The sequence below is a fragment of the Ursus maritimus genome, unplaced genomic scaffold, assembly GCF_017311325.1.
Source record: "Ursus maritimus isolate PB19 unplaced genomic scaffold, ASM1731132v1 scaffold_15, whole genome shotgun sequence".
Lineage (NCBI taxonomy): Eukaryota > Metazoa > Chordata > Mammalia > Carnivora > Ursidae > Ursus > Ursus maritimus.
The window spans coordinates 36,020,547-36,045,657 of record NW_024423897.1 but is presented as its reverse complement, the minus strand read 5'-3'; the positions used below and the strand labels follow the sequence as shown (position 1 = coordinate 36,045,657).

At 43.0% G+C, this 25,111-nt stretch overlaps 2 protein-coding genes across 3 annotated transcripts in view; both read right to left on the bottom strand.

Moving 5' to 3' along the window:
• Positions 1–1,185, bottom strand: part of LOC103664712 (UDP-glucuronosyltransferase 3A1-like) — a 32,475-nt gene extending 31,290 nt beyond the window's left edge. For both annotated transcript variants that reach the window (XM_008692643.1, XM_008692642.1), the window contains exon 1: positions 1,092–1,185. In XM_008692643.1, coding sequence (XP_008690865.1) covers positions 1,092–1,185 — 94 coding nt within the window. The remainder of the gene's footprint in view (positions 1–1,091) is intronic.
• A 2,700-nt stretch (positions 1,186–3,885) lies between these two features.
• On the bottom strand, positions 3,886–24,409 carry LOC103664711 (UDP-glucuronosyltransferase 3A1). Its single transcript, XM_008692641.2, has 7 exons — positions 24,190–24,409; positions 21,748–21,849; positions 14,322–14,436; positions 11,143–11,674; positions 7,828–8,059; positions 6,083–6,302; positions 3,886–4,376 (listed from the first exon to the last, which is right to left on the bottom strand). Exons 1-7 carry the CDS (start codon positions 24,281–24,283, stop codon positions 4,100–4,102), a joined length of 1,572 nt encoding a protein of 523 aa, XP_008690863.1. The 5' UTR covers positions 24,284–24,409; the 3' UTR covers positions 3,886–4,099.
• Between the last annotated feature and the right edge of the window lie 702 nt (positions 24,410–25,111).

Here is a 25,111-nt window from a genome sequence, read left to right as displayed (position 1 = left end):
ACATCTGCTGCCTCTCAGAGTTTGGAGGATATGTACTTTCAGGAGATGAGAAAGTTCTTTTTTTTGTTGTTGCTTCTAACTATCATTTAAAAAAATAGATTTAAAATAGAAATCAAGGTTTTTTAAATACGCATTCTTAGGAATCCCTACTGTAAAGAGTAGATTCTGGGGAAGAGGACCGGTTTGAGGAAAGAAACAGTGAGTAAAGTTGGGTGTGTCCATCAGGGAGGTCTAATGTGCTCTTGCAAAAGGCCCCTCACTCCCCTGACCCTCAGGTTCCCCGTCAGGAAATAAAAGAGGGGTGCCCAATTAGATGAACGCTGTGGTTTCTTCCAGCTCTAGGATCCCCAGATTCATAGGGATCTAAAAGTGATCCTGGGAGCCCCCTATCCTTTCACAGTGGATCCAAAAACTTCTTGGGGACACTCCATCCTATGATGCCTCCTTATCCTGATAAAGGTACCTGTTCCCCTTCTGTTCCCTTTGGGGCAAAAGTGAAGGAAATAAACCTGAGTTCATGCGGAATTAACTGTTTCACTGTCTTTCAAAACCTTCCAGTAGCAAGGGCGAAAAGAGAGAGGTGCTCTCAAGAACTTGATTGTCCTGGGGCCCCCTCCTCTGCTCTGTCAATTCTCCAGGTGTCCTATTAATGACACATTCCCAGTTTGGGCAGCTGCCCCAGGAGCCCCTGTCCTCGGCCTCCAAAAGCCTGAAACTGACCTCACCTTCCACTTTCCACTGGCAACTACTCCACAGCCCCCAGAGTTTTAGCCAAAGTCCCCTCCACACCCTGGAGTAGGCGGCTCTAGCTCAAGGTCCCCGGGTCGGGACCGGATCTACATTCTGGCCGCAGCTGTGCACAATGCGAAGCACCTCCAGAGCAAATAAAAAGAGGACAGGGAACTGCTGTTTTCCCCAGAACTGACTTCCCCAGCCCAGCAGTGGGGACCCTTCTCTGCCGCACAGACATACCCACTTCTCCCTCCTCTAGCCTGAGACACAATCCAGTCTGGAAATCCACATGGTGTGTGCGCCTGAGCCCCGGCCCGGGTGCCTGGGATGCAGCTCTGATTCTCCTGCCACGCACTCACCCAGTGAGGACACAGTCAGAATTTTGGCGGCTTCTGAGAGCAGGAACCCAGGCAGAAGGAAGCCGGCTAGCAGCAGCGCCCTCTGTCCGGCCATGTTCGCTCCCGTACCAGCTGTGGAGCCCAGCGCTGTGCCCAGAGGCCGGCACGGCGACCTGGGCGCCCTGGGGACACGTGCGGAGCTGGCAGCCAAGGAAATGCGCTGGCGGGCGGATTGCGAAGAGCTGAGAGGTGGATCCCGCCGGTCTGCTCTTCAGTCGCTACTCGCCCTTTGCTCTTCCTCCCCAGGGTGCTCGCTGCACTGCTATTATTCTGTTCTCACCCTCCCTAACCTCCGGCAGTGCGAAGGAGGGGTAAGTGCGCTCTCCTTAACCCCTCTCTGTCCTTGTAATCACCATACTCTGCACAGAGAAGATACTCCGAACCAGGAATGCAGGGACCTTAGAAAGTTGCTTCCAAGATAGTTCCACCTCCACGTGACTCAGACCCATCTCTATTTTAGAGATCTTTTTCCAAATTTTCCCACACCTAACTGCTCTTTTGGCTGCATACTGCCATCCCCAAGCCGCATTTCCCCAGGTAGTTGCTTAAAATCTATGCTAGTGTTCCAATCTCAAGATCCCAGAAGCTGATTCCCAATGGAAAATACCTACACTTATTGCTCAGTGTTTCTTTGGAAAGTAAATTAGTGGCGACAAGTGCCAGGGTCGCCTAAGTGTTAAGCCCTGCTGGAGGCCCTGGAGCACTGAAGCTCTAAAGGTCAGTCTATAATTCTGAATGGGCATGACAAAATAGGACTGGGCGGTGGGCACCAAGAAGGTCTATTCTTATAAATGTTTCAAATTATTCATTAGAAAGATTTTTAAACTCTCTCAATATTATTCCATTATCTTCCTTCAAGTTCTCTCTCTGTTTGTGCTATGTAGTCTTTGAGGCCATGTGATTACCTGCGTACACATTCACAATTACCATCTGTTCAGGTGTTCTATCTTCCCAGTGAAAAAAATAAGCGTTAGGAAGGCACCATTTAATATTAATCTAATCACATTACTTTATCTACAAACCTTATTCCAAACCCTCCAGTTGTTCGGTTAATATCCTGTGTTGTGGTGTGAATTTGCTGGTGCAGGAGCCAATCCAGGATCACGCATTGCATTATCACATCTGTTCATCTCCTTTCATGAGGACTGGTTCCCAGCCCTTCTTTGTCTTTCATGTCATTGATATTTTAAAGAGTACAAGCTGCTTATTTTGTATGATGGATCCCAAGTTGGGTTTGGCTGACCCTTCTCATCAGACTTCAGGTTACTAGGAGTTTGGTGGGAATACTACAAAGGTGGTGTTGATTCCATCGCAGGGAATCACAGTGGTTAGTACATGATATCAGATGGTCCTGTCATTAGAGATGATAACTCTCTCTCATTTAAGGTGGTGTTCACCAAGATTCTCGACTGTAAAATTTTTTGTTTTGTTTTGGTTTTTTTACCCTATAATTAGGAAATAAGATGTGGGGAGACATTTTGAAACTGAAATACCGTTCCTCATCAAGTTTCCCTCATTTTATCATCTTTTATATTTCTTACCTGATTCAAGTATTACTGTCATCATAGCAAATTAATGGTTTTTTTAAAGCACCAGAATCCGGGAATTACCAAAGCACTGGACCTGAGGCCCCAGAGCCTCACACAGAGGTCTGGGTTCTGCACTTGAGGTCTCCATGACTACATTTTTAAGAGTATGAATCTTGAGAAGGGGATTGTGGGAAGTGAAAACCACAGCATGAGCTGTGGCCCAAAGGCAGTCTCCATGACTGACAAGCAAAGGAGGTGCTCTTCACAGGACAGACTCCGGACAGAGAGCACGGAGAGTGTCCTGGGGGGCCACGCCTGGTTAACTGCAGGACAGAGACCAGGCTTCCTGAGCTTGGAGGTGAGGTGAAAAGGAGATGCAAGAGAATAGGTCAAAATGGAGGAAGTGGCCAATATCTTATGTTATATCATGAAAAGTGCAAAAAGCAGAAAGAGGGAAAGAGATTGAAGTTTCTGAGGCAGTGAGTATATGAACCAGACTAAGGCCATCTTGAGAAATTCCACCATGATAACTGCTCCGTGGCCTAAAGCCTTCTTGAGTACAGCCCCTTCCTCCATTCTTTTCCTTTGTTTAACACACACTTAAGTACACCCTCCAGGCAAAGCTTCCTTGATCTGCCCAGGATAGGACTCCTCCTGGTAGCCCCCCAGTAAGTACTGCCCAGCCTTCAGGGCCATAAAAGCAGGTCTAACCGGAGATGGTGTTGTGGAGATCTACTCATCTTGTAGCAGCCCAAGACAGGCTTCTGTTCATATAATAATTGTTCATAATGAACTATTTCTCATTAAACTGGACCTGTTGGCCTTTTTCTTCAGTCTCATGACTTCTTTGGCCTTTGAAGTTAGTTTTGCATATACCTCCCTTTCAGGGAACAACAGGATGACTAGGCAGGGTGTTATTGTGTCTAGGAACAGGGAGTGGAGAGGAAGGTGGGGGCTGTCTGCTGAAGGCTTGAGTCTGAGGAAGGAGTCCATTGATGAGGGGTAAATTAAGATGCCTGAGATCAAATTCATAGACACAGAAAGTAGAACATGGATTTGCCAAGAGTCAAGGGTGGGGGAATGGGGTAGTATGGGGAGTTATGATTTAATCAGTGCAGTTTTAGTTAGGGAAGGTGAAAAGTTCTGGCGATGGAAAGCAGTATTGTTTAAACCACAATATGAATGTACTTAATGCCACTAAACTCTATACTTAATGGCTAAAATGGTCAATTTCATGTGATGTATTTTTTACCACAATTTTTTTGAAAGCCCCCCAAGAGCGCTTCACAAGAATTTCTAAACAGAAGCAGAAAATAGTGAAGAGCAATTTGTGTGCCACCTTCAAGTGCCAATATGGGGAAGACACCAGGGGAGTCCTGTGCTGGGGAAAGCCTTCTACATCCAGTGGCTCCCCGAATACCCATCAAGACTGCACCTCCATCAGGCCTTCTTCAGCTTCCTGGCCCCACACACCCATCTGGCCACCATGCCCAGCAGCTTCCCACAGAGCCACAGGGTGCCCAGGGTGACCACCAGCAGGAACAAGACGACGTCCAGCAGGTACTGCTCATGCCACGGCTGCTGCAGGGCACGGGGCTTGAGGTGTGCCGCACCCCCTGTCTGGAGGATGTGGTCGATCCAGCCCACCAGCCGCTGGGCAGGAGTCAGGGGGTGGGAGCGCCTGATGATGCTGGCGGCCACAGCTGCTGACTTGTACCTGTTGGCAGAGGCAGAGGTGGGCGTTACTCATGTGGTCTTAGGAGTCTTAGAGACCTTGCATCATACACATGCCCCCCCCCACACGCACACACTTCCATCCATATGCACAAAAGACTCAGTTTCAAGGAAAAGTTGTTGGCCTGGCCTTGCCACAGTCAAGCTGGAAAAGTTCAACCTGATCCCTCTATACAAAGGTCCATGCTTTGTGCTAAAAGTGCTAAACTATAAAAACTGACTAAGTCTATAAGGGCTAGTCTCTACCCAAGGAGGCTTATCACATACTATAGATAATTATATGTATAATAAGCAGCTACTTTGTGCTGGTGTCTGGGGTACATGTCAAACGTGACTCTGGGGACTGGGGCCCAGGACAAGGCCTCACTCTTAGAGCATCATATTGGCCAGCACTGGCTTCATGGGCTCCAGCCTACACATTTGCACAGGATCCCACACTTAGACAGGTCCTATGCTTGCTTTAATTCTCTGCTGTCATTGTCTTGAAATTCTTAAACTTTATAACAATGGGCCCCACATTTCCATTTTACTTTGGGCCCCACAAGTTATATACCCAGCCCTGAAGTGCAATGTATAGAGACCATCCCAGCCCAAATGACTCCTTCACAGGGCCAGCAAATTATGGACATTTCAGGTCTAGGTCTTTGAGTAGCCAATGAAATTCACAAACTCATTCTCCAGAAAGTGAACATTTGCTATTCATGAGATACCAAACATAATGAAATGTCTGAGGTTACCTGACCCCTGGAGCTTACAACTTTTCTAGGGTTAGGAATCATAAGCTATGTGGTGACTTTCAGTCATCTAAGAAGAATTCTTTGGGGTCTCCTTTGTGCAAGGTAATGTGGTAAGTCTTGAGGTCTGAGTCAGTTTATGCCCTTGAAACTTTTAAGTTATTCTGTCCTTATTTATAAGGTAGAAAGAATAAATTTTTTTCTTCATATGAGATCATTGTACTAGATAGGAATTTACCTAAGAGATCATAGGCCCTTTTATTGACTCACTTAAACCACAAACTTACTTTAGCAGGCCCTGTACTAGGCCCTGGGAACACAAGGGAAAACAAGAGACACTTGGCTGTCCGGAGGAGCTAACTCTCAACTTTCTAGTGTGAGGGACACACAATAAATTAAAACAGAAAGAAATGGGGTAGTTAATGATCCTGAGAAGTGTTAAGAAGGGAAAATGAATTATGATTGAAGAGGGTCAGAGAGAGGAGCACATTTAGGCCTGTCAGACAAAGGCCACCTGCCTCTCTGAGGAGAGCACATTGGAAATGAGTCTGACTGTCATGAAGGGGGAGCCAGCACTGTGAAGAGAAGGGAAGGATGTTCTAGGGAACTGCACTGACAAAAAGCCTGAGGCAGGAAACACTATGATATATTGGGGGACAGAAAGGCAACTCAGTTGGAATTCTATAAACACTCCCAAATATAAGACCTTTCAGAAATCCTATGTAAGTAGGTCAGGGTCTTCACAACCTTTAAGGCAGAAATTGTTTTTAACATCTAACCTAAATTGCCTAGTCTTGTTCTGAGAGGAAACACGTCATCTGTAAGCATCACACACATGTTATTCCGTGTCTCGGGTGTTTCAGCTTTTATTGCAAAAAAAAAGTGGCACTCAGCGCCCTTTGTGTTGGATGTCTTCATTTAGTCTAAGTGACCACAAGCCCAGAGAGCTCCGTACCTCTTGTCTTCTATGACTTGCTTCATCTTCAGAGCTAATGTCTCTGCCTTGATCTGCTTTAGCTGGATAGAGACACCAAACTTTTTGGCTTCTACGCGGTTCAGGTTTTCAGGCTGGTCTCCAAAAAGGGGAATCCCCACCATGGGTACACCATGTTGGATGGCCTCCATTATGCTATTCATCCCACCATGGGTGACAAAAAGACGGATGCGTGGGTGAGCTGTTTCAATTAAGAAGTAGAGCAGAATATTTCAGATTGAAAGTTTTCAGAATAAAAAGTTTCAGAAAACCATGGAGAAGCAGAAAGGGCAGAAGAAAATACTAAGAGAATTTCAAAGTCTGTTGGAGCCATTATAAAGATATTTTGCTTGGGATATATCCAAAGTGCATGTTACTAACATACAGGATTCCAAGCCTTGCCTTTCTATGGAAATTCCTTGCCCTAGCCAGAACCAAGCTAAGACTCAGACCCAGGGGACTCTCTAGACAATACTGCTAAGCAAGGCGTATATGTCTCTCCATCCACCCACCCATCTTTCTATCATTCTAGTCACTCCCTTTGTTTTGCTCATCTCTGTTTTCTCATTGTGTCTCTCTGTCTCTGTCTCTATCTCTCTCTCTCTTTGTCTTGAGCACTCTTTTCTCACCTGCCAATTTATTTCCCTCTTCTCTGATTTTCCTACATATTCATTGGCATCATAACTCGTGGCAATCATAAAATTTATACTATACGCATTGTCTCCTCTTATACATGATTAGCCCCTTGAAAGCAGAGACTAAATCCTATGCTTGAGTATTTCCATTTCCAGCATTTCCATCCCACCCTATTTAAAGCTAACTAAGATTATTGTTGAAAATGAAGAGTTTATCTCAGGCTGTGTCACTCAACTGGGATGCACATCAGAATCTCCTTGTCTCTTCTTTGAAAGGAGCACCACGTGCCCCACTCCAGACTGACAGAATTTAATTTGCAGAGGTGGAGCCAGGAATCTGTTCCTTCAATTCCCCAGGTTATTTTGAGTTGCTATCTTGGTAATGAGCCTTTGCTTCAGTCAGTGGCTATGGCAGTGAGTGGTCTGTAAGCAGCAGCACTGGGCACAAAGAAAACCTACCGGGGCCGGGGCGGGGAGGGGGCGACTGGTAAGAGAACTGTCTGGCACCAGAAATTAAATAACTATGACTTGTTCATCTTGGCACTCAGGTATTTTGGCACAACCTAAAGACACTATTGGCATCAATGTGGTGAAGGTATGAATTGCTCCCACCTTAATAGCTAAGAAAGAGGTGTTTGTGGGACGAGTACGTGTATATATATATATATATATATATGTAAGTGCATGTGGATGAACAGTTACTCTTGAAGCCACTAAATACAGTGGAAACAACCTTCTAGTATGTTTTCTTTAGAATCCATAGGTTGTTTCAGATTGTGTTTGGGTGACCCTGTTCAAGACACAATGCAGTAGGTCAAGGGGTCAAGGTGACTTTGATGTCTGCCGACATCTGGCCTGGGATAGAAAACAATGAAGGGAAGATGGCTGTTTGGGCACTGATCTCATTAGAAGTAGGGTCTGATGCCCCGAGAACTCCAGCTGGCTGCTCTGTTCCTGCCCTTCTGCAGACTTACTTTTAGCTATTAGCAGCTCCTTCTAGTGCAAACAGGATTGCCCTACTAGAGGTCACAGCCTGATGAGTTCTAAAACTATGTAAATGAGAAGGGTGAAGCAGACCTGGACAGTCCTTACCCAGGAGATCACTCTGAGGAAGCCAGTCCACAATTTTCACATTTGCTGACAATCTGATGTCTTCGGGCCAATGAGATGGCTTATATCTCCATATCACCCCTTGAGAGAGATGAGCAAAGGCACTGTTCATCTCCCTGAGAAGTTCCTGGGTTTGAAAGGCGCTCACCATGGAGCCCAGGGCTACAAGGACAAAACCAGAGTCTCCAAACTTGGTGATGAAATTCTCAAATTCCTGGAGAGAGGTAAGAAAGGAAAAAGAGGTGAACAAAGTTGTTCATAAAAGCCTAGACAGCCATGAAATGAAAGCCAGATATTTACTGAACACACCCTCTTGTCCTTCTCTGAGCTCATAGGCCCTGGGACAGCTCAGTACCCTGTGCATGGTGCTTATGCCCATGGTGTTGGTGGAAATATCTTTCTTCTTTAAAATCCTGATGCTAGTGTCAGGGCCATCCTAGACCCTCTGCTCATTGTAGGTCAATGGAGATATGGTCACTTGGGAATTTTCCAAGGCCACCAGCAAATGGAAATATAGGAAGAATACTGGTGGGGTGTTAGGGTCCAGCAGAGGGAGATGCTACATCTGAGGCTATATTGGAGAAGCTGGGAGAAGGCCTCCAGTGTACAAAGTGGAAGAAATGGAGAAAGTCTCCTGACCACTCACACTCAACACACCACATAGAGTAATTTGCTCTGATACATTGTGATATTCTTATTGACTGATCTTTGTAATTCCTCTTCTACTTCAATGGCTCACCCACATGACTGCAAATTATATTCACATAAGAAGACTTAAAAATTAGTAGTGCCCAGGGGCGCCTGGGTGACACAGTCGTTAAGCATCTGCCTTTGGCTCAGGGCGTGATCCCGGCGTTCTGGGATCGAGCCCCACGTCAGGCTCCTCCGCTAGGAGCCTGCTTCTTCCTCTCCCACTCCCCCTGCTTGTGTTCCCTCTCTCGCTGCCTGTCTCTGTCAAATATATAAATAAAATCTTTAAAAAAAAAAAATTAGTAGTGCCCAGTCCTAACTCCAAACCTGGGCAGCTTATTTTTTAAAGTCCTTGGGCAATACTTAAGGAAGGTTGGGATTTAACATTGTAATCTCGACTTTAACACAGTTTTGGTCAATTCTTGTTTCAAGTATTTCTTCAGACCCTGACTCTGGACTACTAGAGCCCCCTTCCCCAGCTTCTAGATCCTCATCCCTAGATTGATTCCATCCAGCATAACACTGCCTGATTTACCATCTCAAAGGACCACGTTGATAACAGCTTTGTTGTTCTTTTTTTTTTTTTTTTAGTTTTTTATTTGATAGTGAGAGAGACAGCCAGCGAGAGAGGGAACACAGGCAGGGGAAGTGGGAGAGGAAGAAGCAGGCTCCCAGCAGAGGAGCCTGATGCGGGGCTTGATCCCAGAACGCCAGGATCACGCCCTGAGCCGAAGGCAGACGCTTAACAACTGAGCCACCCAGGCACCCCAAAAGCTACACAAGGGACGCCTGGGTAGAGCAATCGTTAGGCGTCTGCCTTCGGCTCAGGGCGTGATCCCGGCATTCTGGGATCGAGTCCCACATCGGGCTCCTCTGCTGGAAGCCTGCTTCTTCCTCTCCCACTGCCCGTGCTTGTGTGCCCTCTCTCGCTGGCTATCTCTGTCAAATAAATAAATAAATAAATAAATAAATAATCTCTAAAAAAAAAAAAAAGCTACACGAGACACTATATAAAAACTGGAAAATATAGAAAATATTTTTTGAAAAAAGCCTCTGTTATCTCCCAGCCATTACAACACTTACTCCCATTATGCTCCTGCTTAACAATCCCCTCCCTCTGCCCTATAACCAAGGCGTAACCCACCTTCCTATCAAGTAAAGTCTCCTGCAATCTGGCCTGGGTGTATTTATGCAATTGAATCTTCTGGTCCAGTCTAGCTAGAGTCACCAAAGGAACCCAGAGTCATGCCTGTCTTATTTTTACTTTGACACCTGGAGCTATTTGTTCTCCCCAACTGGAACTCTTTTTTTCCCTAGCTCCATCCATAAAAAGTCCTGCTACCAACTCAAAGCCCATTTAGCCCATGGATCATTCTCCAATTCTCCCTGCTTACTCACTTCAAGGTCAGTAGATGAAGGGTAGACACTTGGGTGCCTGGAAGACCCAGGCCAAATCAAGTCTCCCTGGCTCTGAAATGAATGGCAGTGGGAAAGTCACTTATGCCACCTGAGCCTCTGCCTCATTTATAAAAATAGAGATCATCATACTTCCTTCCAGGTGGCAAGATATTAAATAAGATAAATTCCAAAAAATGGCAACCCAGTGTTAATAGGCAACAGGGAGCCAACTCATCGTAGCTCCCCTCCATTTAAAAACTTCTACTGCAGGGGCGCCTGGGTGGCTCAGTTGTTAAGCGTCTGCCTTCGGCTCAGGGTGTGATCCCGGAATTCTGGGATCGAGCCCCGCGTCAGGCTCCTCCACGGGAAACCTGCTTCTTCCTCTCGCACTCCCCCCGCTTATGTTCCCTCTCTCGTAGGCTGTCTCTCTCTCTGTCAAATAAATAAATAAAATCTTTTTTAAAAAATAAAATAAAAAATAAAAACTTCTACTGCAGTAGTTCTGAGTTTATGCCTTCAAACCAACTCGGCAGCTTTCACAATTTACAATGCCCAGGACTGACTCCAAATCAATCAAATCAGAAGGCCTAGGTGGAATTATGAACTATGGCCCTACAGGCTGGGGATGCTGGGGGTGATGATGCCCACAGTTCTTACTGTCAGTCCCACACCGTCCCACCTTGGTTACATAGTGTTGTGTGTTTCATTGTGAGTAACTCGTCTCTTTAACAATTCTCACATGTAACGGATGCTTGCCACACAGTTACTATATATATGATCCTACAAAATGCACATGAAAATATCAACTTACTAAAAGGCTTATCCCAGGGCACCTGGCTGGCTCAGTGGAAAGAGCATGCAACTCTCAACCTTGGGGTTGAAAGTTTGAGCCCTGTGCTGGGTTTAGAGATCACTAAAAACTTAAAAAAAAAAAAAGAAAGAAAGAAAGAAAAGAAAAGAAAAGCTTATCCACCAGTGCCAGAACTAGAAAGGACCCCTGGGTATACTATGTAAGGAGGTCCTCAATCTCAGGGCTGTGCAAGTCCTAACACTCTAATTGCATGACCCGGCAAGTGAGTCTTCCTCAAAAAGCATGTCTTAGGTGCACTTGTCTCACCCTACTCTGCCCCAGTTCCCACTGGCAGGGGAGCCACCAATTCTGCACTGAAGAGCTCTGCATGAAGTCCATATTGAGCACTAATCACTTACTTGTGGCACTGGTTTAACAGGTCTGGCCATTAAGCCTCCAACATACACAGTGTTGGGAAGCAGGGGCCGAGCAAATTCAAGGGCAAAGTCAGAGTTAACAAACCATAGCTCTGCTTTCTTTAGAAGATGAGACAAAACCGGCCTAGAGCCTTCTGGAAAATGTTCCTTGATGGTGTTGTCATATGCAGACTGGATTTGCCTTTGTCTTATGGAGAAATCAAAGAACATCAGAAAATTCTTCACTCTGTCCCAGAAGTCCATGTGGTCACTTAGGAAGGAATGGAGTACTGGCACATAAGACAGGGGGTTTGGTAGTCCAAAATCTATAGCGCCAAACGAGGAAGAGAGAATGGACACAAATGGTTTTCCAAGCTTCTCAGCAACCAGGAAAGGACAGTAGTCAAAATTTTCAACTATCACTAGGTCAAAGTTCTCATTCTTTAAGGTGTCCATGATATCCTTTCTCCTTAGAAAATGACTGCACTGAAGCCCCAGTTGTTCCATGAAGCTTAAAAACTTTTCAAATGTGTATCTGTAAGAAGGAAAAAAAATGGTGAATATTCACTGGAGGTGTTAATTTCACAATACATAAAGGAATCTGAAACTACAAAGAAAATACCCCAGGTGAGCAAGACCACATCTAGCAGCAGCACACCTGTTCCACCACTGTCCATAAATACCCTCATCAGTCCCTCTGAGCACATATTCTGCTCTGGAGAGTGCTCCCTTTCTCACCTCCTCTTCCCTCTCTCACCCAAATCCCAAGCACTCTCTTTGCCAGTTTATTCATAAAATTATAACTTTGAGCTCTTAATTCCTGAAATCCACAGGCACAACTAAATTATGTTAACTGAACACAAATTGTGGCTGTTGGACCTTCTGCTCTGGGAACCTTCTCTGACCATAGCAAATCTCACAGAACTCTTTCTACTTGATAAATTCTATAATGTACTCGTTAACTTTCTTTTACATACTGACTTTTTTATGAGTGATTTTCTTGTTTACTCAGCCAAACTGTGGAAGTCACTTGATGACACAGTTCCATAAATAGTGATCATACAGACTATTTAAAAAAATCACTGTGTACTCTAGGGCATATGATGTGATGAACACTGGGTGTTATACACAACCGATAAATTATACAACACTACATCTGAAAAAAAAAATCACTGTGTATTCTGAATGTGACAGATCACCTTACCCAAGGGACTCTTTTATCACATTAGAACTCAAAACTCAGCTAAAATGGGGATTCCACCTTTCTATGCCCACAAGTTAAGCAATGGAAGACAAGAGAAGAGAGAAGAGAAGAGCAGAGAAGAGAAGAGAGGAGAAAAGAAAAAATAGAGAAAGAAGAAACGAGAAAGGAAAAGCAAAGCAAGGCCTGGTTAATAAGAAACATATTATTAGCTTTACTACTTTAATGTAGATTGACATGTCCAGAGAAGATAATGATAAAGAGTACTAACATGTAATTAAGAATTTGCCCATGGGAATATTCCAGGGCTCTATCTCCTTACAATGCTTTCCCATCACTGCCTGTATAGAATATGACTCTGTTTCCTTCCTGTTTGTACACCTATGGGGAAATAGATAAGAATGGCCACCTGCACTTTAAGGTATCAGACGTAATAAGTGCAAGAGCTCAAGACATCAGCAGCCTGCCGGCTACATGGAGAACCAAGAGAATCAATACCCTGGAACCCTGTAATTGTACACTACTGTACCACTGCATCCCAGGTAGAGAAGGACCAGAAGCGAAGAACTCATTAACAATATACAGATCTCTCCCTGATATTTAGGAGCAACTTCAAGTCATACAATGGAAGTGACTTCCAAAAATCATCCTTGGCTGTGTATTTTTGAAGATTGCATGTAACAAAGGAGTATGATTGTCAGATATTTTATGTAATTTCAGTAGTGTTGTAGAAATTCCTAGAATATATTTCATTAATCATATTTAAAATTAAGCTAACAAATAGGGGGAAAAATGTTTAAGAATGCATGGTTACCTATGCCTGTCTCCAAAAATATTACACTAAGGGAGAAGAGACAAAGCATGTATTTAAAATATATAACCAACAGTGCAAGATAATATAGACTAAGTATCAAAGGAATAGCTTGCATCAGACCTAGACAGGAGGGACTGTGGCTGCCCAGTTTGAGTAAGGAAAAAGGTTTTCTGAAGAAAGGCAAATGCAAGCAAGACCTTGACTAGTTAGTAAAATTTTCAAGGTAAAAAGAAGGCAAGGCCACTGTAATTATTTAAAATATGCATGGATTTTTGTCCTTCCGCATTTATGTCTAAGATGAAGGAGTTATGTGTTCCTTTCAGTTCAGATAAAGCAAAAGGAGTCATGTCTTATTTTGCCTTAGACTGATTGCTTTTTACAAGGACTTTATATGGCCAGGGTGCCTGGGTGGTTTAGTCAGTTAAGCATCCGACTCTTGATTTCGGCTCAAGCCATGATCTCAGGGTTGTGAGATTGAGCCCTTTGTCAGGCTCTGTGCTCAGCAGGGAGTCTGCTTGAGATTCTCTCCCACTCCCTCTCTCTCTCTGCCTCTCACTCTCTCCCACCCCCACTCCTGCTCTTCCTCTCTCTCTCTCTCTCTCCCGGTTGCCCCAGCACCCCAAAAAATAAATCTTTTTTTTTTTAAAAAAGGACTTTAGATGACCAAAAATTAAAAAAATAAAATAAAAGGACTTTACATGGCCAGATGTTCAACTACTACAAAATCAATGTTCATAAATCTTCCCCCACATTAATAGAATATATGTGAAGAAAAGAAGGAAAAATAAGTGGAAGAAGGTCACTTTCATTTCCCTACCAACAGTGAGAGGTTGAGGTACCTACATTTCTGTGCTGGGGAGACTATAAACAAATGTAAAAGAAGTGTTGAAAGGATGTCCCAGAAGGAACAACCTCTACTTTCTACCAAAATCCATTCATGGAAGAGGGACAGTGCAGAGCAAAGAAGAATCTCCATTGACTGAACTGGGTAATTTGGAGTGAATACTAGTTTCCCCAACCATCCACTCATCATGTATCCCTTCACCTATCCACCCATCCAACCATCCCTTTCTTATGTCTTCAGTCCAAACATCCATCCATCTACCCATTCATTTGTATCACTAAAATAGTGACTCTTTGGTTCAAATAATAAAAAATAACAATTACCTGTCACCCAAAGCTTCTTTCATTAAAAAATCAAAATTCTCCTTCAATCCTTTGTTAAAATCTTCAGGTGGAAGCCAAGAAATAACTTGGTATGATGTTTCCTTCTCTGTAAAATCTAAAAAACACCCATGGGTTAAAAAGGTTAAATATGTCACAAAACATGGGTTAACACTAGCATGATAAGATCAATATTTGTTTGCTCAAATAATTTCATGTTTATTTGAATGTTTGCCTTTTGAACTATTTTTATAGGGTTTGGTTGCATTCTCATTCATTCACTCTTATGAAATGATAACATGTATTGAGAACCTTACACTAATTCAGGAGTGCTTCTCAATTTAAAGTTATGGAAGCTTCCATTTATTTTATTTTATTTTTTTAAGATTTATTTATTTGAGAGAGAGAGCACATGCAAGTGAGGAAAAGGGCAGGGGGAGAGAGAAAGAGGGAATCTCAAGCAGGCTCTGCTGAGTGTGAAGACTGTTAAGGGGCTCGATCTCAGGACCCTGAGATCATGACTTGAGCCGAAATCAAGAGTCATACTTAACTGACTGAGTCACCTAGGCGTGCCCTGGAAGCTTCCATTTAAAGCTTCCATAAGGGGGCGCCTGGGTGACTCAGTCGGTTAAGCATCTGCCTTCAGCTCAGGTCATGATCTCAGGGTCCTGGGATTGAGCCCCACATAAGGATTCCTGTTCAGAGGGGAGCCTGCTTCACCCTCTCCCTCCATCACTCCCCCCTGCTTGTGCTTTCTCTCTCTCTTTCACTCTCTCTCAAATAAATAAGTCATATCTTTAAAAAATTTTTTTAAAATAAAGCTTCCAGAAGGTACAGCTATTTGTCTCATTTTACAGGTGAGAAAACAAAGGTAATGGAAGATACAAAGGTAATTATCTTAAGCAAATTAAGATAATTTGTCAAAATTGCAAACATAGGGAAGTGACAGAGTCTGTTTGATTCCAGAGCCTCTGCTCTTTCTGTTTTAGAAAATCTCATTTTCATTATTTAGAGTGATAAATCCAAATAGCTCTTTGATTCAGTAAAAAGTACTAAAAAGGTTATATAAAATAGTAGACCTCTGTACCTCTACTTACTAGCATGGTTTCTCCCACATGCCCATGTGTAATGAAAAGTCTGAGTCCATTTCTGATGTTTGACTGCTGACAGTTTTCAAGCCCTATCTCCCACTCCCTCTTCAGTGCTTCACCTGGCCAAACTATTAAGAAAGTCAGCATGGTCCTACACTTGGCCCTAGTGGGAGTTTCAAACCATGCAAGTTAAGGCCAATGAGGGGGAACCCTCAACATATCCCAACTCTCTACCCACAATAAAAACTCAAACTAGTCATCCCTCCCTCCTCTGGAAAGCCATTTTTCAGATTCGCTTAGGAGCCTATCTTACTCCTCTTAATAAATAAATAAATAAATAAATAAATAAATAAATAAATAAAGCCTTATTATTTAAGTAATAAAAATTCCATACTCTCTTACACATGTATGCTTTCATCAGTCATAACTTCCAATCAAATTGTATGTAAACTGGGGACAGATTAATGCACAGCCTTACACATTAAAACTACCAAGCCCAATCTTAGTGAAATTACTGCTATCCAAGTATGTACTGGCAAATACTTTGCAATCATAGATTTGGCTAGTATGTTCTTCAGTACCTATGTCAACAGGCCCTCAATGTCAGTTTTCCTTCATCTTGGAAAGGACACATTGTACCTTTAACTAGTTGTCCATGAGGTATTTCAACAGTTCTACCATTGGCCACAATCTTTATCGGCAAGATCTTAACCACATACAACTTTCACCAGGAACCCTGGTAGGACATTATATTGAAATTATCCTGCTCTAAGGAGATTCATTTCACATACTCATTCAGGACAGAGAAACATTCCCAAAGGAGCTCACACAAAGGGATGTGCCATTGCCCCCATGCAAAGCTCAAGGCCTAGGACCTTGGTTAAATTCTGAGAATTATTTGATCAGTTAAGGCCTCTCTAATCTATGACACTATCAAGAAACAGCTATTGGGCCACCTGGGTGGCTCAGTTGGTTAAGTGTCTGACTTCAGCTCAGGTCATGATCTCGGGGTCCTGGGAACTGAGCCCCAAGTTGGGCTCCCTTTTGAGCTAGGAGTCTGCTTCTTCATCATCCTCTCCCTCTGCCCCCCCACTGCTTGTGTGTTATCTCTCTCTCTCTCTCAAATAAACGAACAAAATCTTTATTAAAGAAAAAAAACAGAAACAACTATTGACTCATGACACCACAATATCCCAACAAGTCCAAAAACTTTTAAGCCTTTTTGCAATCTGGAGGCAATATATTTCTGATTTATACATTTTCCTTAAATCCATTTATGCTTATTTTTGAAAATCAGCCCACTTTGAGTAAGGCCAAATAACAAAAAGATCGAGAATCTGTCCAAATTGCAATACAATAGGCATTGTCTTTAGTGCCCCCCATATTTGCATTCATTATAAAAGCTTCAGCAACCTCTTCCCATGCTTCCTGGAGTTCTCTAGACCATCTGTTGATAGCAGTATTAGTCTCCAATTGCTGCTGTAGTAAATTACTATCAACTTAATTGCTTAAAACAGAACAAATTTATTATCTTATAGTTCTGGATATCAGAAGTCTAAAATGAGTCTCACTAGGACAGGAGCAAGGTGTGCACAGGCCAACATTCCTTTTGGAGGCTCTGAAAAACAATCCACTTTCTTACCTTCCCATCTTTTAGTGTTTGCCTTCTTTCCTTGGCTCACGGCCTCCTTTAAACAGACAATGACATCATCCATCATCTGACTTTCCCTCCATCACCACATTTCCTTCTCTTACTCTCTTGTCATCTCTCTTTTTTTTAAATAAATTAACATATAGTGTATTATTAGTTTCAGAGGCAGAGTTTAGTGATTCATCAGTTGCATATAACACCCAGTGCTCATTACATCAAGTGCCCTCCTTAATGCCCATCATCCAGTTACCCTACCCCCCCCACCTTCTCAATCTTTTTTTTTTTTAAAGGACTCTTGTAATTATATAGAGCCCAAATGGATAATCAAGATAATCTTCCTGTCTCAAAATCCTTATATTAATCACATCTGCAAAGTCCCTTTGCCATGTGAGGTAGTATATTCATTGGTTCTAAAGATTAGAGCATATCTTTGGGTGGGAACATTATCTTCTACCACCATGTTCTACTCTCTGGACCTCAAACATTCATGGCCATATCACATACAAAATACAACACCCCATCCCAACATTCCCACAAGTCTCAAACCATCACATCATCAACTCATAGTTCAAAATTTCTTCTAAATATCACTAGCTTGAATGTCCCAAATTATATTATCCAAATAATTCAATCGAGTATGGACGGAACAGTCCAGATATGATCCATCTGTGGACCTACGAAAATTAGGAAACAAGTTCGTTGCTTCCAAGAAACATTAAGATACCAGTTACAGATATTATCGTTCAAATGGAACAAAATGGAAGGAAAATATGGATTTCTGGTCCTAAGAAATGTTGGCATCCAACCGCGCAGACAATGTTAGGTTTTAAAAACTGGAAATAACCTACTGTGACTTGACGCTCAGCCTTGTAGGCTTAAAGTTCTACCCTCTGTACGCACTGCTTGACATTTCGACTTCTCATTTGTTCTTCATGAAAGGTAGCATGAGTTCTCAGCTCAATAGTTTATGAGCGTTGTTTCTTACTTTGGGGTGGTTCAGGGGTTCTCTCATGTCACTCTTTCTCTGTCCTTTTAGTCCAAATTGGCAGTATTTATCCTGTATAAAATTCTCAAGTATCTTATGGATCTTCTGGGTATGTCATGGGAATTCACTCTGCTAGACAAGAGCTGCTATACAGATCTTTAAAAATAATTTCATCTCAACTTTTGGCTTCAGCCAACAGGGCTGAAGGGACTCATGATTCACACACCCAACCTTTAAAGAGCTCTGTGAGACTGAATATTCTGACCTATTCAGAGGCAACAGCAAGAGGTTATCCAGCCACACCGCTGGTTTTCTCTTTCTTGACAGCGAACCCCCTAACTTTAGAATCTTTTGCAATCTGGATAGGCTAAGGATTTCCAAAATCACTAAGTCCTCATTTCTTTATGCTTAATGGTTCTTCCTTCAATTTATCTCTTTCTACTCACATTTTACTATAAGAAGCAAGAAGTCCTTACCATCTATATTTTTACTGGAAGTGTGTTTATGATGATTTACATATTGTCTTAGACAATACAGATTTTCTCTACCATGCTCCTAACTTTCCTTCTTAGTCCTCATTAGCAGAGTTCTTATATTTTTTATTAAGACACATTAGCTTCAGGTGTAAAACATAATGATTTGATATTTTTATATATTGCAACAGAGTTCTTAACATCCACATTTCTACCAATAGTCTCTTCAAGACAATCTAGACTTATTCTATCACGCTTTTTAATATTTTTCCAGCCTCTATCAATAACCCAATTGTAATGCCAGATATTAGTTGGAGCAGTAGGATATGTGAATACTGAAGATTTTTGCTTCTTCAATCTGATATCATTTCTTTATTAAAGTAGTAAATAAATGAACAAGATGGAGAAGTGTGTCCAAACAAGGAGTTAATCAATGGTTTAAATGTTACAATACATTGAAATGGGCATCAGGTCAGAAATAATAACTCAATCATGTGTTTTCCCTATTTACAGACGTCTAGTCAAGCTCTATTCCTAAGGTAAAGAATTAATATATTGTTTCAAAGCCTCAGAAATACCTGTGACTGGGGAATATTGGAAGAAACTCTAGACTTTTAAACCTGGAAACTAAGAATAAAACTGAAGGGATCCAAAAGACATACAAATGGCCAACAGACACATGAAAAAATGTTCAACATCACTTGACATCAGGGAAATACAAATCAAAACCACAATGAGATACCACCTCACACCAGTCAGGATGGCTTAAATTAACAAGTCAGGAAACGACAGATGTTGGCAAGGATGCAGAGAAAGGGGGACCCTCTTATGTTGTTGATGGGAATGCAAGATGGTGCAGCCACTCTGGAAAAGAGTATGGAGGCTTCTCAAAAAGTTAAAAACAGAGTTATCTTATGACCCGACAATTGCACTACTAGATATTTATCCAAAGGATACAAACACAGTGATTCGAAAGGGCAACTGCCCCCCAATGTTTATAGCGGTAATGTCCATAATAGCCAAAATATGGAAAGAGTCCAGACGCCCACTGACAGATGAATGGATAAAGAAGATGTGATATCTATCTATAGATAGATAGATGGATAGATAGATAGATAGATACAGCAAGCTGTAATGGAATATTACTCAGCCATCAAAAAGAACAAAATCTTGCCATTTGCAACGATGTGGATGGAACTAGGGGGTATTACGCTAAGTGAAATAAGTCAGTCAGAGAAAGACAAATACTATATGAATTCACTCATATGTGGAATTGAAGAGACAAAACAGATGAACATAGGGGAAAGGATGGAAAAATAACCATAAGAGGTGCTGAACTCTAGGAAACAAAATAAGGATTGTTAGAGGGGAGGTGGGTTGGAGAAGGGATAACTGGGTGATGGGCGTTAAGGAGGGCACTTGATGTAATGAGCACTGGGTGTTATATGCAACTGATGAATCACTAAATTCTACCTCTGAAACTAATTTTAAAAAAACTGAAGGGATCCATGAACTTCCTAAATTGTTTATAGATTTTTGTGTACATATATTTATTAAAGGGGTAGAAGGTCTGTGGCTTTTATTAGTTTCTCAAAATTCATGGGAACTACCAAAATTATTTTTCAATCAATCTAAAATTTTAATTTAACTTTATTTCATTAAAATTTTTAATTAAATTTAATTGTAATTTTCAAAATTAAGAATAACTCCTTTGAAAATTAATACGCTACAGCTATTTAATCATGTCTGTGGTCAACACAGATTCAAAAGGGTATGTATATAAATCACGTTCAGTGAAGAATGCAGAACCTAATCTAGAAGGTGATTAAAATTATTTTAAGTAGGGACTCCAGTAGATATTTGTGCTCCAGTTTTCACAGCAGCATTATTCACAAAATCCAAAAGGTGGAAACAACCCAAATGTCCATCGACAGATGACTGGGTTAACAAAATGTGGTATATACTTACAATGGAACATTATTCAGTCTTAAAAAGGAAGGAAATTGTGAGCCATACTACAGCATGGATGAACCCTGAAGACATTATGCAAAGCGAAACAAGCCAGACACAAAAAGACAAATATTGTATGTTTCTACTTAAATGAGCTATCTAGAATAGCCCAACTATTAGAGAAATTAGTGGAATAATGATGACCAAGGGCTGCAGGCAAAGGGTAATTGGCAGATACCATATAATCGGCACAGAGTTCCCATTTGTGATGATGGAAATGTTCTAGTGGCAACAACAGTGATGGTTGCACAACGACATGAATGTACTTAAAGTCACTCAACTTACAAAACATGTGTAAGAGGTCAAGTCTATGCGGTGCGTATTTTACCACAATAAAAATCTTGAAAGAAATTTTCACAGAAAAAAAATTGTTTTAATAAAACCTGAACAATAACAAAGCCTGATCACCTTCAAAGTTTTACAAGTTTTCAGAATTTTATTCCTCCAAATGCTGCTTAAAATTGCATCGTTTTTTAAATCAAAGCCTGCGAAAATTTCAGATTGAGCAATCCAGAGCTTAAAGTCCTAAATCTATCCAACACTATTATTAACCTGGCATATCCCCTTGAGCAAACCATTTCAGTTCTCTGGGCTGCTGTTTTCTTGTCTGTCAACAGAAAAGATTTGATAAGATTTATTTGATCATTTTTGCTAAAATTCATTGGATTCAATGATTCAGTTAAGACCATCCAACACCATTATACACAAACTGTTGGGCAGTCATTGATTTTTCTAGAAAACAGAATCATCTCAGTGATAGATTCTGATCTTAGCTGGATAAATAAGGGACTTCCTAAGAAAGCTTTCTTAGATTTCAGATATCATAAAAGGAGAAAGTAATCAATATTAAAAAAAGTAATCTGTGATTTAAGAAAAGAAAATGGTATATTTGGCTGAACACTTCTGTTCACATGTTTTCAAGCTGTTATGAAGACCCATTTACCAAAATAATCTGTAATATATGGAGGATTGCTTGGGATGAAGTGGAAGGCAAGGTAAGGGAGGAAAATATGGGACTACAGAGTGTGGAGTGCTGGCAGACAGAGCCAAGAAGTTTTCCAACACCTTACATTAACACACACACACACACACACACACATTTTTCATTTTTTTCAGTCCAATTAGATTTTAAAAATAGTTTTCTAAGCAAAAGGCATCATTGTTTTACTCTACCCTTTGCATAGAGTAGAGGAAATAAAGAATTAATGGGAAAAGATACCTGATATAAATGAATTTCCTCTCTGGTGAAGCATAGTGACATTATGACCATGATCTTGGAGAATCTGAGACACCCGGTCCAGCAGTAGATGATGGCTTCCACCTAGGAACAATGTACAATTTCACTTTTGTAATGATGATAATAAAGTGCCTGAAGCTGAGAGGTTGAGAGATCTGGGAGATGAGAATTAGCAAACAGAAAGCTGTTGGTGAGTAGAGGAAGATGAGTGTCATCAGTCAGTCTGTCTATCTCCATTTGGGTAAGCCCCAGCCACTCACTCATAGCCCACTGGCCCAAATCTTGACTTTGGCAAACCTCCATCAGATCCTCTTTGTGACTGTGGTCACAAAAATGACCAAACATCAGTGTGACGATCTTCCCTGCTTATGCCTTAAGGAATTCCTGATCCTAAGTACATGCTAATTTTAGCCAGGGTTATGGAGACACTGTGCCCTAAAGAAATAACTGTGCTGGTGGAAAGTGTGGCTCTATATGAGTGTGAAGGGTTCCCAATGGACAATCACAGTTCATTCTGGAAGCTTACTCTTTGGAAATTTATGCTAATGTAGGAGCCAGAAACATGGGAAATTGAATATCAGTCCAAGAAAGAACCATTGGAGCAGAAGGATGCTGAGCCACCACTTAAAGCCAAAATCCTTGAGATCCAAATATACTTGGCAGGATGTTTCTCAGTTGGGGCCTGCATTTTGCTGAACATCAAATTAAGGCATTCAGAATAACCATGGGCCCTTCAGGTGGAACCACAGGATCCTCTATGCGTGAGAGATGGGGACATCACCCAACCTCAGAAAATCCTGGGATCCTAAGGAAACAGAAGCTTGGTCATCTGGGGGAGGTACAGGTTCTATCACACTAAATCTTACCCAAAACCATATGAATCATGGGACATTTTTCTTGAATCCATGAGTCTCAGTAGCAGAGGAAGTCAGACCAGGAGGAAAGGAATAGAATTTGCTCAAGTTGGGAAGTGGGAGTTGTTTGGAAGATGAACATCTCATGATCTGGGTCAGCAGAGAGGGAAGTCGGACCTCAGTAATGGTGTGTATTTGTGGAAATTACCCTAGTTTTTAAAATCCGTGCTTGTGTTGCCTGAGGTAACACGGATTATATACAACACAAACCCCTACCTCCCTCGGACTGCCTGCTCTGGCTTCACATTTAACCCTTGAAGAAAAGCATACAGGGGAGAACCCAACCCACAGAGGCAGCCATTCCTGAGGGTCTTGTGAGCCCAGTGCATTCTGGGGCAGAGGCGGGGCTTCCAGCGCCTCCCAACTGCACGTGCTCCCGCTGAGTCCAGAGGACACATGCTTTGAAGAGGTGAGGGAGCTCTTCCCGATCACCATTACTAACAATCCAAACAAAACAAACAAACAAAAAAAAAGAGTTCAAAAGGAGTTACAGGGTTTCTTAAAGAGTATTTTTTTTTTAATCCCCCACTGAAAAGTGCTTAAGACTGGAAGCTGTGGAGAAGCTGGTCTTGGGGTAAGAAACCCTGACTAAATTCCTGATGTGTGCCATTAGAGAGGCCTGCGGTGCTCTGGCAAAAGGCGCTTCATGTCCTGACCCTTAGTTTCCTGCTCAGGAAAACACTGTGCGGGCTCAGTGAGATTATTCACGGCTCCTTCCAGGTCTCAGATTGCCCCCATTCCCAGTGGTCTATACACAGTAAGTGACCTAGAAGAGCCCGCTGTGGTTGGAAATACAATCTTGGGAAAGCTGCATCTTATAATGACCCTTTATCCTGGTCCTTTTCCCTTTGTCCCTTTTCCTTTTCATCATCCCCCGAATCCTTCAAACACTTCTAGCAGCACGGGTGAAAGGAGCGGGCATTGGTGAGACCCGAACATCCAGGGTCCTGTCCCCTGCCCTGCCCAGTTCAACAGGTTTCCTCTGGATGAAAGCACTCCACCTAGGTATCATTGAAATACCTTCCCTGCTCCACCTTGGCTCCCATGCAGTGTCAGAAAATTAGTGCTTCTGCCCCTGTAAGCTCCTTTCCCTGGCCTCCAAGAGCTGGCAACGCTCCCACAGTAGCTTGGCAATTGCTGCGCACCACCGAGAAGTTTAGGGTGAGCCTCTGAATTTGCAGCCCGCTCCCTGGAGGAGGCAGCCCCGGGTCTCCAGCACTGGAAGGGATCTCAAACTTCTGGACCCATTCCTGCGCGCCTACGAGAGCAAATCTGAGTAGGAAGAGAGGGGAAAGGGTATTCTATTTTCTCAGGAAGTAGCTCCTTCACCTCTCGGTGGTAGGGGCTCCTCATTTCCCCACAACCCCCTCCCGCCTCTCCCTCCTCTAGCCTGCGACCCAAGCCCAGTCTGGAAAACACATGGAGTGACCGACCCTCTGACCCACAGCTGTTTGAGCCCTCCCGCGGGTGTCTGGGGCGCGCCTGTCTCATTCTCCCGCCAAGCACTCACCCACCAAAGACAGAGTTAGAATTTTGGCGGCCTCTGAGAGCAGGAACCCAGGCAGAAGGAAGCCGGCTAGCAGCAGCGCCCGCTGCCCCGCCATGCTCGCTCGGGTATGAGCCCGGGAGTCCAGCCCAGCGCGCAGAGCCCCGCGCCCCGCACGGCGCAGCGACCTGTGCGCCCTGAGGACACGCTCGGCTCGCAGCCAAGCAAACTCGCTGACGGCAGATTGCGAGGAGCTGAGAGAGAGAGATGGACCCCGCCCGCGTTCCCTTCTGTTTGCGGTTTCTTGCCCTTCTGCTCCTCCCCGCAGGGTGCTCGCACCACTGGCTAATGGGTCCTCACCCGCCTTAACCCCGGGCATCGGGAAGGAGGGGTAAGTGCGCTCTCCTTAACCCCTCCCTGTCCGTGTAGTCGCCACACTGTCAGCGGAGAAGGCCCTCCGAAGCAGGAGTGCAGGGACCTTAGTTAGGAAGCTGCTTCGCAGGTAGTTCCACCTCCATCTGACTCACACCCATCCCCGTTTTAGGGACCCTTCCCTGAATCTTCCCACCTCCTAACTGCTCTTTTGACCGCATACTGCCATCCGCAGCTCCATTTCCCTAGGTATTTGCTTAAAATCTCTGGGACACTACTCCCTAGAAGTAGTGTCTTCTCCCTGGGAGTAGCTCCTGTCTCCTCTCTAGAAGCAAATCGCGAAGAGAAGTCGACCTACCAATCCGGGGTTGCTTTCCGAAGACCTCTTAAGGAGGTCGTTTATTCATGAAGACGTGCTAGAGTCCTAACTCCAGAAGTCCAGGTCTTTACTGGGAGGTTTGAACCACTAAAGCTGAGACTATAATTCTGAGTGAGAATCATAAAAAAAGGACTGGGAATCTTTCCACAGTCTCCTCAGGCGCAAACTGAGGATATCTTGTAATTCCTCCTCTGG

Coding starts and splice junctions, on each gene's coding strand:
- LOC103664711 (XM_008692641.2), bottom strand. CDS start 24,283: ATGGCGGGGCAGCGGGCGCTGCTGCTAGCCGGCTTCCTTCTGCCTGGG. Junction 21,850..24,189: donor TCTAACTCTGTCTTTGGTGG/GTGAGTGCTTGG, acceptor CATTGTTCCTAG/GTGGAAGCCATCATCTACTG. Junction 11,675..14,321: donor AAAGAAGCTTTGGGTGACAG/GTAATTGTTATT, acceptor TCCTTCTTACAG/ATACACATTTGAAAAGTTTT.